This window comes from Palaemon carinicauda, chromosome 11, assembly GCF_036898095.1.
Source record: "Palaemon carinicauda isolate YSFRI2023 chromosome 11, ASM3689809v2, whole genome shotgun sequence".
NCBI lineage: Eukaryota > Metazoa > Arthropoda > Malacostraca > Decapoda > Palaemonidae > Palaemon > Palaemon carinicauda.
The window spans coordinates 138,765,283-138,786,290 of NC_090735.1; the positions used below are offsets into that span (position 1 = coordinate 138,765,283).

The 21,008-nt window shown below is 33.5% G+C and overlaps 1 protein-coding gene across 1 annotated transcript; it reads left to right on the top strand.

Moving 5' to 3' along the window:
* The first annotated feature begins 1,159 nt into the window (after positions 1 to 1,159).
* Positions 1,160 to 18,108, top strand: Moe (Moesin). The gene is made up of 8 exons (XM_068383511.1): positions 1,160 to 1,337; positions 6,528 to 6,632; positions 6,755 to 7,008; positions 7,744 to 7,890; positions 8,062 to 8,322; positions 9,976 to 10,333; positions 14,427 to 14,663; positions 15,985 to 18,108. Exons 1-8 carry the CDS (start codon positions 1,179 to 1,181, stop codon positions 16,147 to 16,149), a joined length of 1,686 nt encoding a protein of 561 aa, XP_068239612.1. The 5' UTR covers positions 1,160 to 1,178; the 3' UTR covers positions 16,150 to 18,108.
* Positions 18,109 to 21,008: the final 2,900 nt, after the last annotated feature.

The window sequence follows — 21,008 nt, forward strand, 5'->3', positions numbered from 1 at the left end:
GAATAACGTTTTTACACTGAAATATATTTTCTTCCATATGCTCTAGTTGTAAATGCTGTTTAACTCTTATGGATTTCTTATAGGTTAATAATTTTATTTCTTAACCATAGAATTAATGTTTTGCACAATAGAAAAGGTTGTACAGCTTTGCAAAGGTTTTATATTTTTGTATGTTTTTTTGTAATTGTTTTCTTTATGAAGGTTTTGTGAGTATTATTCTTAGCCTTATTTTACGCCATCACCTCCCCCATGCCAGTGTATAATGTGTGGATTTAGATACAAATTTTTTCCTTCTCTCTCTCTCTCTCTCTCTCTCTCTCTCTCTCTCTCTCTCTCTCTCTCTCTCTCTCTCTCTCTCTCTCTCTCTCTCTCTCGTGATGGGTTTGTTGTCGCTTAAGCAAATTCATGTTGGTAACCATGGAGATTTATTTTTTCCCAAAAGTATGTGAATTAATTTGCTAATTTTATTTTATTACCCTGCGAAATATTTCCCCCCCCCCCCATTCATGTGGTCCCTACGGTTATCATTAATGTACTCCTACACAGCTGAACAGATTGCAGTCAAATTTAGTACAATTAATTGTTATATAAAATTGACTTACTAATTGAAGTGATTTTTGAGAAACATTGGCTGGTGGACGATGTCAGTCGTTTATGACTTCTGTAAGAGTTTTAAGAATACTGTTACCATGATGATAAATGTAATATTCAATTTCTATAATCGAGAAAGGGTTATTTCAAATGAAAACGAGAAGGGTGCACACCAACCAAGTAGCATACCAACATTATTTAATGTGGATTATATATGGTAATTCGATATCAATTGCATTATGAGTAATTTTTACTCACTATATTCTAAGTAAATACTTTCTGATTTCATGATATTCTTTTATTACTGATGAATTATTTCAATTACAAAGTTTTAGCCGATTCTTAACACAACTTTTGTATGTCTAAAATAACAAATATTTGAACTATTTGTAAGATGACTTTACTAATTGTAGCCTTATATTTTATGAATACCCAATGTAAATATTGGAAATAAAGAATTATTATTATTATTATGAATTCCAATATTCATTTCATTATATGTTGACCCAAAATCACACAAATCTTTTCCTAAATGTAAACTGATTCCTTTTTATCTTTCCTTTCAGGTGAATGTCCGGGTCACCACCATGGACGCGGAACTGGAGTTCGCGATCCAACCGAACACGACTGGCAAGCAGTTATTCGACCAGGTTGTGAAGACAATAGGACTCAGAGAGATCTGGTTCTTTGGACTTCAGTACACTGATTCTAAGGGATACTCTACGTGGCTTAAGCTCAATAAAAGAGTAAGTACATTTATGTAATACATATTTACTTAAGGTTGGTTAAACGATAATGCTAAAATTTGTAGGTATTATTGAAGCTTTTTGTCAGCAAGGCGACGCCCATTTCTAGCAGGTTGCGCTAGTCAAATTAGTATTTTTTCTCTTTTAATTCTGTGATATTTATGAGATGCAAAATTAGTTTTGTTTAAGTTTGCTCAATTGAATGAGATTTTTTATATTTGTTTGATTATTATTCTGATGAGTATTGATTCCCATGTTCTTGTAATATGATTTATTTATTTTATTTGTTTGGATGTTAGACATTATTGATAGAAAATCTCAAGAAGTGTATTTATTCAAATTTGTTTGGAAGAACAGAATCTATGTTTTGTGTTGGAGTTTTTATCTTTATCATATTTTTCATAATATAATCTGGGCGACAATATTGCCAATTGTTGCATTGTTCCAGTTAGATAATCATGATATGTAAATAGTACGAAAAAAAAAAAAAAAGGGATGCCGGGTTCAAATAGATGTGAAATATTTAGTGCTAATCCTTTTTGTATTAAGGGAGATAAAGTGGCACCCTATTATTTCATGGACCTCCGCCGTGAGGATTCTTCGGTTTCTAGTGGATACAAGATGTAGAATCTTGGGCTTTGTATGAACACGCAAATCACTGTAACCAATATTTTAGCTCAAGTAATTGTGGCAGTGACTGAAGTCACAGAAGTCATTGTCATGCTTGACTTTGTGCTTAGAATGAGGAAGATTTTACCTGCTTTATTAAACACTAACCTTGTTTTTATTTACTTTTTATTCTGGTATGTTGCATTCTGCTAATGGTAAATATGCCTTTTATTTGGTTTTGGAAGGGTGTTGCATTGAATGATTTGTCTTTAGAATCTTGCATAGCATTGTCTGTTGGGAAGAGTTATAGAGTTATATAGCATAACAAATATTTTCTTTTCTATTATTGATCACCTTAAGGGAGACCCATTATTAAAAGTAAGAATTGAGTGACAGGTATAGTAATAGGCATGCTGCATAGATATATGTGTTGGATGTTGTTCCGTTTAAAGTTCATAGGTGTCATTTGTTGATCATGTTTAACCTTATGTATAATTATTTGCCTGATCATGGACATGTTATATTGTTTATATTTTCTCCTTCCTTGGATTGTAGGTATATGCACCCCAACTGTTAAAGGTCTGTGTTGAGTTTTGAAATTCATTCATTACAGATTCTTTGTTCTTTCTTTACAAAGAATCTGGATGTCTGCTTGAAAGTTTTTTTTTTTTTTTTCACCAGCACAGTGTATTATCTATTCACTCTTAATGATCATATGCTTGAGGGATATAGTTTAGACTGGGCTATTTTTCTATATTTTGTTCATCATATCGAGAGGTTCCACTACATCACCAGAGACCTTCAAATACAATATATATTGTACTGTGTTTGCTAGATGGGAAAGAAAAAATATTTAGCTAAACCCCTTGAACATTCGTGTCATGACTTGAACTGTTCACCCATTCTTAGCAGGAACATTGTTATGCTCCTATGTTAAAATGGTTATGCATCCTTTACTGATTATATTCTATTTTGAACCAAGTGATGATAATTCTAAGGTGCATATGCATGTTTATGTACCAATTGGGGCTTGGCTTAAGCAGTACTCTACAGCATTTAACAGAACTTTTTCGACCTAAAAAAAAAAGTAGAAATTTTGCACTAGTATCTTATTGGAATCTCTCAACTTTAGATATTTAACATGAAAATATTTTTTTTTATCTTTAAAGAAGTGCCATTTGTAATTTTGGTGGATTAATCTGATGTAAAGCTAATTTGAAGAAATTCATAATATTCTAGGATAGGTTCAGATGTAAATTTCCTTTTAATGGTTTTTAGAATTGTAGTGCATAGTAGGAGAGTGCAAGTGATATAATTATTAAACCTACTCATAAGTCATTAACGTAATATTGTAATAGCCGATTATAAATTACAATTTTCAACAATACATCTTTCACAATCGTGTATTTCCGTATGTTACTGATAACCTTCTGATGACTTTAAGGTTCCATCTCTTGGAAGGGTGTCATCTTGTGATCCTATCGGAGAACCCATGTCCTTTTCAGCTGGATTTTAACAGTTCTCAATCCAGTGTGATTTTGAATATGTTGGTTTTCATGTCGTCTTCCTCTTGCATTCGTTGTATGAAATAAACCATACATGTTTACTAATGCTGTTATTTCATGTGTTACTTTTAAGCCCAGATGCCCACTAAAAACATTGAGCATCAAAATAAAGACAAAATTGTGAATGTACTTTTTTCAGTGTTTAGTTTAAGAATTTAGATTTCCCATCCTTTAGCTGGGCTTGACCAAAATCCAAGGACTTCGTAGTTCAACATAGTATCCCCTTAGTGAATTTTCAGCTTTGTTGAAGCACTGACAATACTTGTGCCCCAATGTTTAGCTTTGGCCTTTTTGCACACATTACCAACGGCACGTTAAAGGACATGATAGCTTATGCAAATACTTCTGGGCTTTCCAGAACAATTGTTTAAAGCTTTGTCAAATATATAATGCTGTATGATAAGTAATATGAGATAATTACTGTGTCAGAATAGTACTACTGTACTGTCTATTCTAAAGACTGATGCTTTAAATGATTGTACAGTATTTTTGTAAATGTAAAGGCTTTACATTAGTCATATAACTACATTAATTTAGAAATAATATAATGTCAGAAAAATCGGAGGTGAAATACATTATTGTAGGCTACAGTGGTGTGTCTTAACCCCTTTTTCTCCATAGAATATTACTTTTACTGAAGATAATTTTTGATCCATGGATGGCCCAAGTCTTTTGTATATGAAATCTTCACAGTATTTAGCTGCAACAGACTTGAAAACTGGTCTTCAAAATTTTAATATTAATTTATATTAAGCATTACGGTATTGATTAGTTAAATTCTGGTCTAACAATTATCTTCGCCAACAGAGTGTAATCTGGCGTGTTTTCTACTACATGTGGAGATTTCCAAGGACAAAGTTCAAAACAAAGTTTAATGTGCATTTGGTAAGGGTAGATAATCGTTCGAATGTCGCTTTTTGGGGAGACGTTATTCAGGCTTAGTAGTATTCAAGGTAGAGCGTAATTTTGTTTGAAAGTTATTGCATTCCCATTCCTCGCTGTCTTTGATTGTAAGTTGTCAATAAAGTTTTTGCCTCGGATTTTAATGCGTACAATGCAGTATGATATTAGTATTAGTCCACATGATAGTGGAAATCACATTTATTGGTAACAACCCTAACCTTTTATGTATAAAAGTATGCATTTTTCCATCTCATTCATGAAATGTTATGGGAATGTAGGCCATAGAATTTGATAATTATTTGTCATTTTTGTATTGCTGCTGAAATTGATCTTTTCTTCATAGTCCAAAGTGTTGTAAGCTATTAGGATTCTTTTACAGTTGTTTTTAGAGGACAGTATTAGTTAAATACCCTTTATTGCATAACAGAAGCCTCAGTTTTCCCAAGGAACAGTCACTTTAAGAAAAGTACAGTATTGTATTATTTTTCATTATGGTGTCAGGTTGGTTGCTGCACTGGGGTTTCAAATGTGAAGGTATCTGTTTTCCAAACTTTTACCATAGACATCGGATATAAACCGTTTCAGGTTCTCCTGACATAAGAATGTTATCCTATCTCCAGCTGTAGAGATTCAGTTGATATACTGTATAATTATATCCTGGAAAGTTCTTTTTTGTGCTTTTGGCATCCTCCTTATGACTCGCATTGTTTGGAAAAGACACAACAAATTTAAAAAAATAAAAAATGTATTTAATCATGAGAAGTGACTATGGTGACAGCTGAAGTGAATATTGCCAAGATAACTAAATCTTTGGTGTACATGTCATGGATAAAATTGGAGAGGGTACTCAATCTGAAAGGGTTCATGTGTCATCAACTTGGCCTGTAGTATTTAATTGTCATTTATGATTGTGTTTCCATCTTAGAAACATTGTGTATTGGTTTCTATGTTATAACATTCACACATGGGTACATGAAGATACAGTATCCCATCTGTATGTTGACTGAAAATTTTACGCTTACTAAACTGCCTTCTGTTGCCTTAGTATTGTTTATTATATTAGATATTCCAAGAGTTTGTCAGGGATTAGGATTCACCTTTGGTATTATTTTGTATGTTTACAAACAACATCTAATTGACTTTTAATACAGCAGTGTGTACCTCGAAAATCATGCCGTTTTCCTTATGCCTCGTAATATTTATATGAACCACTGGATTTGGTACTTTTTGATGAAATAGTTATAGCAGTAACAGTCATATTCCAAAACTGTAAAGTAATTACTTAGATGAGAGAGTTCATGTGAGGACCTGTTACGTTAACCAAAGTCACGATTTTTTTGCCACTGTTGAATGTAAATTCAATAAGAATACCGTTGAGGTATGAGATCTTTTTCACCGTTTTAATATCCCATGAATAACTTTTCCAATATAGTATGACATATATTTTATATTGCCAAATTCTGAAGAAATAATATTTTAATGTTTTTGTTTACTGTAGTGGCATCTGTTTTATGATGAAGTACTAAAGCTAAAAGTTATACCTTAGATATTGAGTTGATTGTTTCATTACCTGAACCTGAACAGCCATTACTAGAGTGGTCTTCCTAAACTGAGTAGAATCTGATTCGTTATATAGAATGTTGATAGAAATAGTAGCAGTTCACTGTTGTTGATTGGTTGAGTCTGGTGATATTTCTTTCATAAATTGTTAAAAGGTTTGTACATCTAGAATTGTATAAAATGTTGGTCTTTATTTGCATAGGTCAGACCCATTGTGCGTAGGTTTCATAGAGATGCTAATGTTTGGGGTGTAAATAAACGATGAAAATAGAGTAGTACTGAAGTACAGTACAGCTCTTTTGTAGTTTTGTGCCTATCAGTGTAAAGTACAATATTGTACTGTATTTGTGGTAAAGAACCTGCATTTCCGTAAGAATGAATTCTCTTCACTTATTTTCCTATTACTTAGGTCTTTTATTACAGTACACTTGGTGTTCAAGATATCATGTCGGTTCTGTATTTAAAAAATTTCATAATCTGGTAATACTAATTCTATAATTGCTCAGCCCTTTTTTGAGAAATATATGGCTAAAGGATTTTTTTTCTATGACAGGTTTTATCACAAGACGTTAAGAAGGAAACGCCCCTACAGTTCAAATTCCGAGCCAAATTCTACCCAGAAGATGTGTCAGAAGAAATTATTCAAGATATCACATTGGTAAGAATCCTCGTTAAGAATTTATATATTCTATTACACTGCTTTGGTTAAGGAATATATTTTGAGATTTTCTGGAGTATTGCAGTAACAGAAGGATTTTCTAATTCGATTTTTCATTTCAGCGCTTGTTTTACTTGCAAGTCAAAAATGCCATCCTTTCCGATGAAATCTACTGCCCTCCAGAAACATCTGTATTATTGGCATCATATGCAGTACAAGCAAAATATGGTGACCACAGTCCTGATTTCCACAAACCAGGGTTCCTATCCAATGATCGACTTCTCCCCCAGCGTGTTATGGATCAACATAAACTCACTCGAGATGATTGGGAAGGAAGAATTATCACTTGGTATCACGAGCACAAGGGCATGCTTAGGTATGAATTAGTGTTCAGTTATAAGTTTAGCCTTTAAAAAGGATGCATTTTTATCAGTTAATAACCTTTTGGTTTTACATTTATTGAAATGAAAAAAATATTCTGGATTTGATTTATAGTTTTAGGTTGGCTAGTGTAAAGATAGTTTAACCACAATTTAATGCATTAGCAGATATTATCTAGATAACCATTTACAGTATTTTTATTTTTAATTTAATAAGTAAAAATGAGAAAAACTTTGAGTTTCACTTGAATTATTTACCATGTCAAAATATTAATGAAATGAATGCGGTTTTGACAACCTGGAAATTTGACCCCTGTTCGCTGCTCAAAGACTTTTCTTCACTAGCGTTCACATCTTCACCGTCCCTGTAAGCCTAGGAATGGGGAGTTTTAAGGAGCCTATATTAATTACTGAATTATCAGCAGCTATTGCCTGGCCCTCCTGGGCCCTATCTTGAGTGAAAGTGTCTTGGCCAGTGATTTTATATATATATATATATATATATATATATATATATATATATATATATATATATATATATATATATATATATATATATATATATATATATATATATATATATATATATCATTGACTTGTCTTTTGCCTCTGATATTCATGCGCAATCTTTATGCCATAGATCAGCTTGTTTTTCTGTTGAAGGGAATGTGGCTCAGTAGTCTCAGTACATTATGATTTTTTACATCATTATTATGGATATTTAATTTCAGAGAGGATGCAATGATGGAGTATCTTAAACTGGCACAAGATTTGGAGATGTACGGTGTCAATTACTTTGACATTAAGAACAAAAAGGGAACAGAACTTTGGCTTGGTGTAGATGCTCTTGGTCTCAACATTTATGAGAAGGATGACAAGTAAGTTTCATGCAGTTTCCTACACTTCTCTTTTGCATACATATTTGCCATAAATCTCTTATCATACTGAAAGTAAACTAATTTGTTATAGAATATGTTTGTTGCTACTGTACTTGTAGTTTTTTTTTTTTTTCTTATATGACTGTTTAATTGAGAAACCGATTGTTTCAGGCTCACTCCAAAGATTGGTTTCCCTTGGTCAGAAATCAGAAACATTTCCTTTAATGATAGGAAATTTGTTATTAAACCTATCGACAAGAAAGCACCAGATTTCGTGTTCTTTGCACCACGATTACGTATCAACAAACGCATTCTCGCTTTGTGCATGGGCAACCATGAACTTTACATGAGACGCAGAAAGCCCGACACCATTGAAGTCCAACAAATGAAGGCACAAGCACGAGAAGAAAAATTAGCCAAACAGCAAGAACGGTAATGTAATCCAGATACTGTATGGTGATCTGATTAGGATTTTTCTTTTTATTGGAGGTGGTATTTCAAAACTAAGTGTATTGATAGTTCAAAAGTAGGTCTATTTAATATATAGCATTTCTGAATTTTAATAATTTGGATACTTTTATATACAGAACAGCGATTACTGTATTGATTGTTCACAAGTTAGAAACTTCTAGAATGTATGTCTGTATATTTGACTATATTCAGATTTCAGTGGTAGTAGTATACAGAACTTGTATGACTTATTGGGATTGGTTTTGAAGAGTTGTTTCAGGCAGCTTCTTTTCTAATAATCCCATAAAGTAATGGTTTATCCTGTAAAAATGAAGCATAAAAGCATTAATTTTGAAGGAGCAACCAACATTGTTATTAGGGATTTTGGATATTTAATGTAGATAGACTGCGTGTGGGGGGATTTTAGTTATATAGTTATATATTTACCACATAGCGAGTTAAGTCTTTTTATCTAGCTGCTTTCTAAACTTAACATTTTCAAGTCATTATGGCTATCAGATGAAAAGTTTGAAATTAGATAAAATAGTGTATTGGAGTGATTTGAAGCTTAGATATAATAAGATTGAAAGTAATGTAAGTGATCACTAAGTTTATATTCATGATATATTGTATAGATAAGAAAATTTTATTATAAAGATGTGCTATTGGCCTCTTAGAAAAAAATTGGTACTGTGTATATTATATACATGTTTTTATGAAACTAATTACCCTTCAAAGGCAGTCTATAAGGTAAAAGGGATTTGGCTAACCTGCCTATTGTACTGTGTATTTGTGTGTCACAAATTTTGATGGATTTACTAAGGAATCTTAAATTTCTAGATAGAGGCAGCCAAGCCATTTCAAACATACTTAAGGCATTTATAGACTTATCTTATTCACCACAAACTTTAAGAGAAGAATTTGCATTTAGGGTTTTCTTCAAGCTATCATGAATTAATTGAATTATTTTTAAACTTTATTTACATAGGACAACACTGTACTTGCATAGGGATTACATATACCAATCTCTTAACTTTAAAGGACATTTAGATGCATGGATTTTACTACTATTTTGATGTTGCATAAACTATTATCATATCAAGTCTTAAAGTATTGGTGGTCTAAACCAATCATTAAAGTGATTGTAAGCTAAAATGTCTCGCTTCTACAGCAATTTCCTTTAACCCTTTTACCCCCAGGCTATTTGGAAATTTCCAACCCGTAACCCCCCGGGGTTATTTTTTCCAAGCACATTTTGCAGTTTATTTTTTTTTTTTAAATTGCTCTAACAGCCTTAATTTTCATCATAGAGAGGTCAGGTTAGTCTCATTCTCTTGGAAAATGCCTGGAGTTTCTCAAGAAATTATTAAAAATATGCAAGATAAAATTTAGATAGCAGTTTTTTGCAAGGACGTACCGGTACGTCCATGGGGGTAAAGGGATGAGTTTTGTGAAATGTACCAGTACGTCCTTTTGGGGTAAAAGGGTTAAGCAGTTCTTAAATAATTAACCTTATTATTTATATCTACAGTACTTTTGATTTATTTTCAGTTGTTATACTTCTAGTGTGTTTTTTTTTTTTTTTACTAATCAGTTGATTTTTTTTATTACTCATTGTCCATATTTCTTATGCAGAGAAAAATTGGCCCGTGAAATAGCCCTGCGTGAAGAAGCAGAACGAAAGCAGAAAGACTATGAAGAGAGATTGAAGTCAATGCAGGAAGAGATGGAGAGGCGTCAGAAAGAATTGTTAGATGCTCAAGATACCATCCGCCGTCTAGAGGAACAACTTAAGCAGTTGCAAGCTGCCAAGGATGAGCTCGAACATAAGCAGACAGAGCTACACGATATGATGGTACGTCTAGAACAGGCGAAGGAGATGGAAGCAGAAGAAAAACAGAAGTTGGAAGACGAGATTCGTGCCAGGCAGGATGAAGTTAACCGAATACAAGAAGAAGTTAACCAGAAGGACGAAGAAACTAGAAAACTTCAGGTTAGATACCTTCTATGTTTACACATTGTCTGATGTTGCAAAATAAAAAAATATGATGTACAGGTAGTCATCAACTTACGACTGACATAAGAACAGAGATTCGTCGTAACATGATGTGGACGTATGTTGTACTTAAGAAGTGAAGTTTCCGTAGATTTATTATTCTTTCATGAAGCTGTAGTCATCCAATGCTTATTTTATCTAGAGAAAGTTCACATATAAATAACAAGGCACATTGTTCATAAAATTTCTTGAACTTATTTGAAATACTATATCTTCATAATATCTTATAGGATGTAGGTTTCATATAGTTCGTTTATAGCCATTATTGTTAGTTACCGTACGATTACGTTCTCTATCTTCATGTGTGTGTGTGTATGGGTAGTTCATTTTTAAGGCTTTATACTCTATATTTCATTTTCATTTCATTGAGTCCATATTTATTTAGACTTACTGTAATTGCGTTTGTGATTTATTAAAGCATGCTTTCAATCAATTTTTTAATTTTGGTAGCATTTCAATAATCAACAATTACTTATGTTTTACTTTTGGTAGTTGTCAGCGGATCTCAACGTCACACTACTGTATTGCAATTATGCACACAATAGTATGACAAGGAGTATCGTTTATATAATTTCTTTACTCATTCAACATATCTTCATAATGAATATTACATCAGCACCAATATGTTATTGGATATCATAGTTTTCATACAGTTCATTTGTAGACATTATTATTATTTGTATGAATACGTTGTGTGTGTGTGTAGGGGATTTCTCTTTAGATACTATTACCTATACCGGGTATTGTTATGCTATGTTTGGGTAATGGGAATACTAATATTACTTGGTGAAGTATGGAAAGGAAATGACTCGATTTGCCGGCTTGCCTTTCGCCAGAAATATGACATCGTCAGACATACAGTACAATACTTCTTTTCTTAAATTCATAGTAAATAGTACTGTAGGCTACTCGTAACAACTGATACAAATCACTGAAATACTTGGTATCAATACTCGTTATTTTGAGGATGGGATCAATAAGATTACTCAGTAAGAAATCAACAAGAAATCATTGAATTTGCCACTTGCCTTCCGCCCGAAATATGACATTACAGTACTAGACTTGTGCTCTGTGATATGAACTCAACAAGGAATCGCTTGTGAAATATGCATAATCATTCTCCGTTTTTCTTGTAAGAAAAAAATACCAACTTACCCAGCATTTAGTGTGAAAGAAAATATATTACTTTAGGAAAATATTTTTCCTTATGTTGACCTACTATCCAAGATGAAACTAAGTAAATGGAACTTGCGTAAAATATTATATTCTGTCATAATTGTATAGTCAAACTTACGCTACGTAGTACTCATAACAACAAATACAGACCTATGTAATACTTTGTGTCATTAATTGATATTTTGATTATGGGAATACTAACATTAATCGATAGCATATGAAAGGAAATCACTCTTAAAGTATTTGTCCGGTCGTTTTCAGCGGCTTTGCTAGAAGTATGACGTCACCAGACAAATGATATAGTATGAACTTGATAGATATTAAAACTTTTCTTAATATATTTTTTATTTAATATTGATACTGTATATTATCAATGGAAGAAAATACTAACTTAACAAGCTAAAATGATTAATTTTTATACAAGAAAATAGATTATTTTTAAGAAATAAGTGTACTATTTCCGACAGGCTTATGACGTCACAGTGAGAAAGTGGTCGTAAAGTCGTATGGTGGCAAGTCGCTGACTACCTTTATTTATATACACCATAGTAGTTACTCTTAGGAAGGTGTGGTTTCTTTTTTTTTTGTTTTTAATAAATTTAGGCAGGTAATTTTTTTCCTATAGAAAGAATTAAGACTGTTTAGAATTATCTACTAATTTTCTCAGTAAATCATTATGAGATGTGTACGTTATTGAAATACGTGCATCTTTTGGCTTTAAAAAGTCCTTTATATTTTGAAACTATGATATGCTGACAGTTTAATAGATTTTATATAAAGTAATTTTTTATGGTTGAATTGATGAGTATCAATTTTTACTGCTTCGTGGGAAGAATTGCGTTACAGTAGACAGTGAAATTAAAATGGCAAGAATTATCTTACATCTGATGGGAAAAATAGTTTTTATTAAAGGTTAAGGGTTATAGTTTTTATAGAGGGCATGAAACAGTAGTCAATGAAAAGTATAACTTTTATTGGCTGTGAAAATTTCTTTATATTTTTGAGTTTTGGGAGATTTTAAAGATGGTACTGTAAAGCGAGTCTGTTTGTAGCTCTAGCTGTATATTAGTTTTTTATAACCAAGATAAGACTGTAATGTGAGTCTCTTTATAGCTGTAGTTGCACTTTAGTTTTCTATACTATTGAGCAAGTTGTATTGATATGTTGTAAGCTGGTAGATTTATCCTTAGTTTTTACATTTTTAGAAATTTATTTTATTAATGAAAATATCTCTTTAAGATGCTGAAACTGCAGCTGAAAAAAGGCCAGCCACGGGTAGGCGTAGGTGGTAAGGTAACGAGGAGTGATCATATGAGGACCTGCTTTTTCGTTATGAATTTTATTTAAGGCACCCTTTAACTCTGAATAACCTAAAGTGGGATGACATTAGTAACAGTCCGTAGTCCAAAAAAAAAAAAGAGACTGCCATTTGCAGACTTATGCTGAAAGAAAGTGTTCCAAAGCTTTCAATGTCTTCAGTTGTTTACACGAGTAACCCGAAGTCCCATTTTGCTTTTGTGATGAAAATCCATCTTGATTCGACTAAGCACCCTCCTTTCCCATCCTGTGTGAAATTGAATTTTATTGACCTTTTGATTTTCTAGTTTTTTGCATGGCACAATTTTCAAAGAGATTATTTAGCAGAAAACAAGCTAGGCAGGAAAAGGTAAAATGGTTCATATCTGGGTGTGACAATTGTTGGGCTAAAGAAATTGGGAATTGATAGGTATTGATTTCTAAAAGTATTTAGTTGATTGGAGAAGATTGTTTAGATTAACGATATGGAGAACTTTATGGAATGCGTAAACTTATAGCCTTAGTTTATTGATAAGTGTTTATAATGGTAAAGAACTACCCAAATGTCATGATTTGTTTTCTTCAAGTTTTTATGACCAAGATTCTGTATAGTAGTCTCAAAGTTATGTCAATAAGAATTGAAATTTATAGATTACATGGGAAAGGTAGGGGACATCAAGGAAAGCAAATAAATTTAGAAGCCCCCACATTATTGAAAAATGAAGAATGTCTAATGTGGAAGACTATTTTCGCCTTTGGTTTGCTATAGTGTAATTATTTTGCATTGGCAGAATTTTAACTATGTGGACAATAGTAAACTAGTGTAGTGTATGAAATGTAATTGCACTGACTGTATTAAAAACACTTTTAAAGATTATTTGAGAAGCTTTAAAATGGTACCAGAGTGATTGCAAACTGTTGGTTTCCTCTAAAAAATTGATTTTTGTAAAAAGCCATTCATGTAACTGAATATACAGTACAGCATTCTTGGAAAATACTAGAAAGAACAATATCAAGTTTTTGGCACCTCTTGATTGAGTTATTTATGCTGGTATCAATTTTGAATTGTTTTATTGTGAATGGTGCATGTGCATACCTGAGCATGGGCAAGAATGTTTAGTTGCAAGATGATATAGTCTAAAGAATATGTGGGAACTAATGCTTAGTAAGTAGGTAGTGCAAAAAAGGAAACTTCTGGATCCTTATACAGGAACATTATAAGATTAATTCTTGGTGATCTTCCCATTTCTTATTTCGTGTTGTTTTTTGTGTCCTTGTATGTTATTAGCAATTCACTAAGGTTTTTTTTTCGGGTTTAGTTATTAAAAGTGGGTAGTTATAATTAAGGTTGGGGGAATTATAGATCATAATATTTTCATCCAAAAGGGAGTTTGAAGAAGCCATGTCAAAAGCGTAAAGCTGGTACTGGAGCTCACGTCTGGTAACAAGGTTTAGAGGGGAACTAGACCCGTCTCATGGTATTTAGGGATGTAGTCACCGAATGGAAAATAGATTTTGTGGAAAACTGGAATTCTAATTGTAAATTGGGGATTTTCAGAATGAAGTTGAGGAGGCCCGCCGTAAACAGGAGGAAGCAACTGCTGCATTATTAGCAGCTTCTTCTACGCCTAGCCATCATCATGTTGCTGAGCAAGAAGACACAGAAGAGAATGACGATATCCCCAATGGAGACATTTCAAAAGATCTGTATACTGGTGATGAAGTTATTGAAGATCCTATTGAGGAGAGGAGGACGCTCGCTGAACGCAACGAACGACTTCAGAACCAACTGAAGGTATGTTCTGTAATATCAACGCAATTTTTTAATCGAAAAGTATTTGTTGATGCTTATGAAGGACAGGTTTTAGATGTATTTATTTTTTAATTCCCCTTATTTCACAGCCATCTTATGCAAATGCAAAATAAAAAACAAAGAAACCTTATTAAGGAAATATTTGCTGAAATGAACTCTTGCATAGAACTGTATGACCAGTTAAAGTAATCTTGGTGGCCTAGATCATAGCCAGTAACATTAATTCATACATATGTTAAGAGCAACCTATGCAAAAGTAAACTTATTGGACGCTTATCATTATCTTTAAGAGCAATCTTGGAAATGTAATGATTATCAGACTCGTTAACTGGTTACTATAATGTTTTAATACTCAGGTGGGTTGATTATAATAATTAATCTTTCCATTTTGATTATGATAATTACACTTTTTATTTGGCCCAACTTGAATTCCAATGGCACTCCTACCATCAAAGAGTGGCAAAGAATAAATGGTGGAGAAAAAATTAAAGTATTTTAAATATTTAAGTATTTGAATTTGTCATGGTAGTTATACTTGACCAACTGTCCAGAAACAGAACCCCGTGATTTGTGTCTGGTCAGTAGATCATAGTAACTTTATTTTTAAAAGTGCCATTCAAATTAATAATGGCATCTTTTTCTCAACATTGCCTGGTGACAATTTTAAGACTGTCCTGATGACGATTCCAAGAGAGAATTCAGTAGTTGAAAATCTAGAGTTCATTAAATATTACTGGAATTGCAGATTATTATTATTATTTTTTTTTTTTTTTTTTTTTTCCATCATAATAATCTCATACTGTATTATTAGATTAACATCAAGAGTACCTCATTTCTACAGGATTGAAGCATGAGGAAATTATGAAAGAAAATTTCTGTGTACAGTAGATATAAGACAAGTGAGACCTCAAATTCTTATAAGATATATGTGACAATAACTAAGGGGTTATGTAAGTTTATACAGAATTTGTATGATGGAACATTCTAAGTACCGTACACATTGACTCTGTATTCAGCCATCTATCACTTGAAAGAAAATTCCCCTTTATAAACGTGGGCTCAATTACCCCCATTCAACTGTGCAAGAATTTCAGCCAACTAACTACTGTACGTACTATCATTTTTGAGGTAGATAAATGGCCCTCAACTGTTGTTTCAATTCTCCATTGGTGAAGCTAAAGACATGTTTCATAAGAAGGTGGAATTGTAGCATACATACAGTCTACTATGTAGGCTATGTGAAAGAAAAAGCAAAATGAATTGTTTTATCTTTTAAAAATAATCTAATCTGTTTTGTTTACAGGCTTTGAAACATGATCTTGAGAGCACAAGAGACACAGAAAAAGAAACTACGATGGACAAAATTCACAAGGAAAATGTTCGGCAGGGACGTGACAAATATAAAACCCTTAGGGAGATCCGCAAAGGCAACACAAAACGACGCGTGGATCAGTTCGAAAACTTGTAATAATATGCCATAGAGTCACTACACTCTTCTTTTGAAGATCACCCTTATTTTCTTGTCCTATTTTCCTGGTATATTATTTTCTCTGCCATTATGTGAATTGGTTATTTTTGAATCTCATTGGTTATACACATTCACATTCTAGGCAAATGACTTTAAAACTTTTCTGTAATTAAGATATAAATTTACTAACTTTTGTTATAATCTCAGAATTGATTTTAGGGAAAAACTGATTTTAAACTCCTAATGTCATTGTATAGTTTTCATATAAGGAATCAAAAATAATGTGCATTATACATATACTTATGAACAATGTGATAAGGACCACTCAGATGGTGCTGGACCATGCAAAGGACATTTTAGAACAACTTCATATACTGTCATCATCCAGTTGGAATATTCGTTTTCCCATTCCTGTCGACGCGCTGACTCGAGTCCTTTTGAGTAGCCGTGTATTTCTTCAGTCGGTAATAACACAGTTTGTTGACTGTGCTGATATGTGCCCTAAGCTATGTTTCTTGCAGTTACTAGTAAAGAGAAAGAAGTTAGGTAGATTTTTACACAAAAAAGATGCTGTGGGCAGCGAGAATACAGTAAGGCCAAGCATTGTTATGGTGATTGTATATATATGTTGGTTGATGGGTAGTCTATTTTGAATATTGAAATTTGTATTCATACCATCTAGGTATAGGCCCCCTGTTTAGTGTTGTACAGGTAATACTACTACAAGATCTGATGCACTGGTATAGATCTGATATGTTTATAGCTTATATATATATTGTATTATTTGTAGGAGGGTTGGGGGGGTGAATCAATGTTTTTTTGTCATTAGTTATGGGAATCTTCTCAGCATTGCAATATATTCCTTCTGTGATTAGACATAGCCTACTATAATTTGATTGGTTGTTTTGGCTACAGTAACTTTTTTTTACTATTTTTTATTGATAATTATTTAAAAGAATGTCAAATAGATTTTTGTTTAATTTGATATAAATAGGGAAAGTTAACTGTGATTATCCTTTGGCTATTGCTGAGGGGAAAAAAAAGATTATTTTCTTACTATATTGGTAAGCGAAATATAAACGACAAGAAGACATTTAGATACCAGGATCTACCAATTCAACAATGCTTATGTGCTTTTTTATTGTTTCAATTCCTCAGAACAAAAAGAAGAAATGAAATATAAACTTAAAAGTAAGCTGCCAGTGCCTATGCAAGAGCCTTCATCTTTTTCTGTCCCCCTTTATGTCTTCCTGCATGTGCTTGTTTGTTATGTCTGAAAAGGACTTCATATTTTTTTATGTAAATAGATAGATATATTTATCTGTTTCCCAAAAAATCTTAAAATTCTTTTTATACCTTTGAAGGTGCTTGAAATCAAATTGATTCATGCCAAACTGTGAATAGGTTATAAAACATTGACGAATACTTAATGTTTTGAGTTACGCTAGTATTATAGAGTTCACCAAAATGCACAATTATTTTGCAATTATTGTGACAACCCTTAAAGACAGGTATACTTTGCATATATATTGTGTGTTTTATATGGAGAGCTTCAAATCAAAGTTATTAGAAAAAAAAATTCTTCTAACCAATAAAGCATGTCTTGCTGTTTATAGATTTCTATAAATTTTGGTATCTGGTTTACATTTTATAAAGGTGATAGCTTTTATACAACTTATTTTTTATACACTTGTTTTCAAAAATGGCAAAATATTTAAGTTGTTGAACGTAGAAAATCTATTGATTTTTGGATATTTTGGCAAGATAAACAGGCAATGCAGGGTGACGCTGTAGATATGGCTATTTTTTGGGGTGTTGAATCATCACAGCCATACACTGTTGTGCTTGTGATGTTTCAAACCTTGGTAGCTCTATCTAATAACCTAGCCTTTGATATGGAAAAATATTATACATTGATGAATTAATTATAAGTCATTTTTGAATAAATATAAAAGAAAATTCTCTTTTGTTAACCTTGGAAAATTATTGGAAATCAGGATGACTAATACTAATTGTGTTGTCCAAATTTACCAGCCTATCATGTGACAGTAGGTATTTCAAGATAACCAGCATACTAAAAAAAGTTATGAAATAAGTAAACCAGGAGAAATTATTTTGAAAATATTTTGAAGGTGAAAGGAATATTGAGAATAGATTGTGAAAATGTTATAAGATGTTAAGGTGAAAAAATAACTTTGCATAATTATATAGAGGTGGTGTAATGTTCAAGGATTCTAGAAGAGATTTAGTCAAAATTATTATTTTTAAAAGTCCTCTCATCCAATGGATTATGAGGCTTAGCTTGCACAAGCATCAACATATGTTTGAACCCTGTACAACCCCTCATAATTCACTAATGGCCATATAGCCTGAATTACATAAATGCAAACCCTATGACAAGATTTATAATATGGTGTTCTATTTCAGTGAATCCTACAGAAGTACATTATTGTTCCCCCTTTGGAAGGGGGAGTAAAGGTTTTTCAGCTCCCCTTTCTTTACCTTTAGCTCCTTATTCATGTAAGGTTTAAACTAGTAGCTGGCCTTATTTTCCTAGGCCATTCTCAATTTTTTTTTTACAGTGTATGCAAAGTTTGGAATACCACATTATATGAAGTTCAAGGTAGGTTACCGCGGCTGTGGGAATCCATCATTCAGCCCAAGTAAGTGCGGTTCTCTCTTCCCGCTTCATTACCAGGAAGAGGAATGTCAGCAGATCATATCAGCTGACTGGGGACAACAGACGGGTCAGGATGGGCTTTACTTCTTCAAGGGGCAGCTAGTCTTAACTTGGTGGGGTTCCCCAACCGTGGACATGCTCGCCACTCACCTGAACACCAAACTTACAGTCTACATTATTGCTGTCCTATCCTGGACTTGGCAGCAGCAATGGAGGTGGCATTTCAATGCCAGTGGGATGGGCTGGACTTTTATGTCTTCGCACCATTTTGTCTGATACGACAAGTATTGAACAAGATACGTCTGTATCGAGATGTCAGAGTTATGCTAGTCGTCCTAAGGTGGCCTCAAACGAAGTGGTACCCAGACCTTCTGAATCTTCTTGTGGAAGTTATAAAAGAACTTACAGCTTGACCAAACCTACAAAGCCAACCTCACTTAAGAAAGTACCATGACACAGTCCACTGACTGTCTTCATGGCTGGAGGTTAACCAGCTCCTCCAAAAGAGGGTTTTTGAAACCAATTGCAAAGCAACTTTGTGGTTACCTCTTGAAGTCCTCTACGGCAGTCTATCAAGCCAAGTAGTCAACTTTCTGTGATTGGTTTCATAGGGGAAATATTGCTCCAATCAAGGACACTATTCCCCAGATAGACTTTGTTTTTCTTACAGGAGAAATTTCTCTGTCAAAGCAGTTAAAGGCTATCATTCGGCCTTGAGCCAAGTCTTTAAACTGAAGAGAATCAATCTCTCTTCCCTGTGGTAACTGTCATAACTAATTAGGAGCTTTGATTTGACAGGCCTTTCTCAAGAACTTACAACCCCCTTGGAATGTCATAAAGATACTACGGTCCCTCTAGATGGCACTATATGAAACTTTACTTAAGCCCTCTAATAGGGATTTGAAACTGGAAACTTACTCTCCTACACCTAGCATCTGCCAGGAGGTTGAGTGAATTGAATGGCCTGTCCTACCTTGTATCACATTCCAAGGGGTGGAAAGAACATTCTTTTTCCATTGTTTTTTATTTTGTGGCAAAAACTTGGAAACCAGCAATTAACGGTACCTGATGTGACACTCTCCGATCTCATCTCTTAAAAAGGTAACTGGTGATCTAGATAATCTGTTACTCTATTCTGTAAGAGTGATTAAGAAATATCTTAGAAGATCAGCTATCCACATATTTATGGGAGATCTATCTTGTGGTGGCCGATGTGGTAACGTCCCTGACTGGTGAACATCAGACTGGGATTCGAGTCCCGCTCAAACTTGTTTGTTTCTTTCGTCACTGCAACCTCACCATCCTTGCGAGCTATTGATGGGGGTTTTTGGGGAGCCTATAGGTCTATCGGCTGAGTCATCAGCAGCCATTGCCTGCTCTTCCTTGGTTCTAGCTTGGGAGGAGAGGAGCTTGGGCGCTGATCATATATATGTATGGTCAGTCTCTAGGGTATTGTCCTGTTTAATAGGGCAATGTCACTGTCCTTTGCCTCTGCCATTCATGAGCAGCCTTTAAAGCATTAAATTGACCTAAAATCTTTAACTTCTTTGTGAACATGGGCCATACCTACCAAGTTGATGATTTCCAAGAACACAATCTCATTTTGGCTGTGAAAGCTTTTCCTTAAAGCTTATAAATCCTCGGTGAAAGCATCGGCAGGGGTGGCCCCTTGAACTCACGACATTCGTGGTCTTGTTGCAATCTTGGCATTCCGTAAAAACCATGCAGTGGTTCAATTCCTTGGTGCAGTATTCTGGAATATACAGACTGCCTTCATGGGCCATTACATAAATTATTGTACCCATAGATCTCTGGATACCTTCTCTTTATGTTCTGTTGTTGCAGCACAATAGCTGGTATAGACTAAACTATTAAAGGACGCCTAATCTTTTGTCATGATATCAGTTATTCTCTACATGGAGGGTATAAAAAATGGAGTAGGTGTCACTCTTCACTTCCTCCTTCAGCTAATTGCGCCTGGGAGTACAATCAATGAAGGGTCCCTAATACAGGTAAGAATAACATCTATATCCTTTTTCCTTTTTGACATTTATGTATGGGATAAACTTTGCATGATCAGTATTTATTTAAAGGTGTTGTCCCTTGTTAGGTCAATGCCATGGGTATTGAGAATGATATATTAACCCTGCCTCTTAATGAGCAGGTTTGATTTTCAGAT

Bases quoted from the DNA above. Each gene is read 5' to 3' on its own strand.
- Moe (XM_068383511.1), top strand. From the start codon at position 1,179: ATGGACGCGGAACTGGAGTTCGCGATCCAACCGAACACGACTGGCAAG. The intron at 7,891-8,061 runs GTAAGTTTCATG...CGATTGTTTCAG, and splicing joins ATTTATGAGAAGGATGACAA to GCTCACTCCAAAGATTGGTT. The intron at 14,664-15,984 runs GTATGTTCTGTA...TTTTGTTTACAG, and splicing joins GACTTCAGAACCAACTGAAG to GCTTTGAAACATGATCTTGA.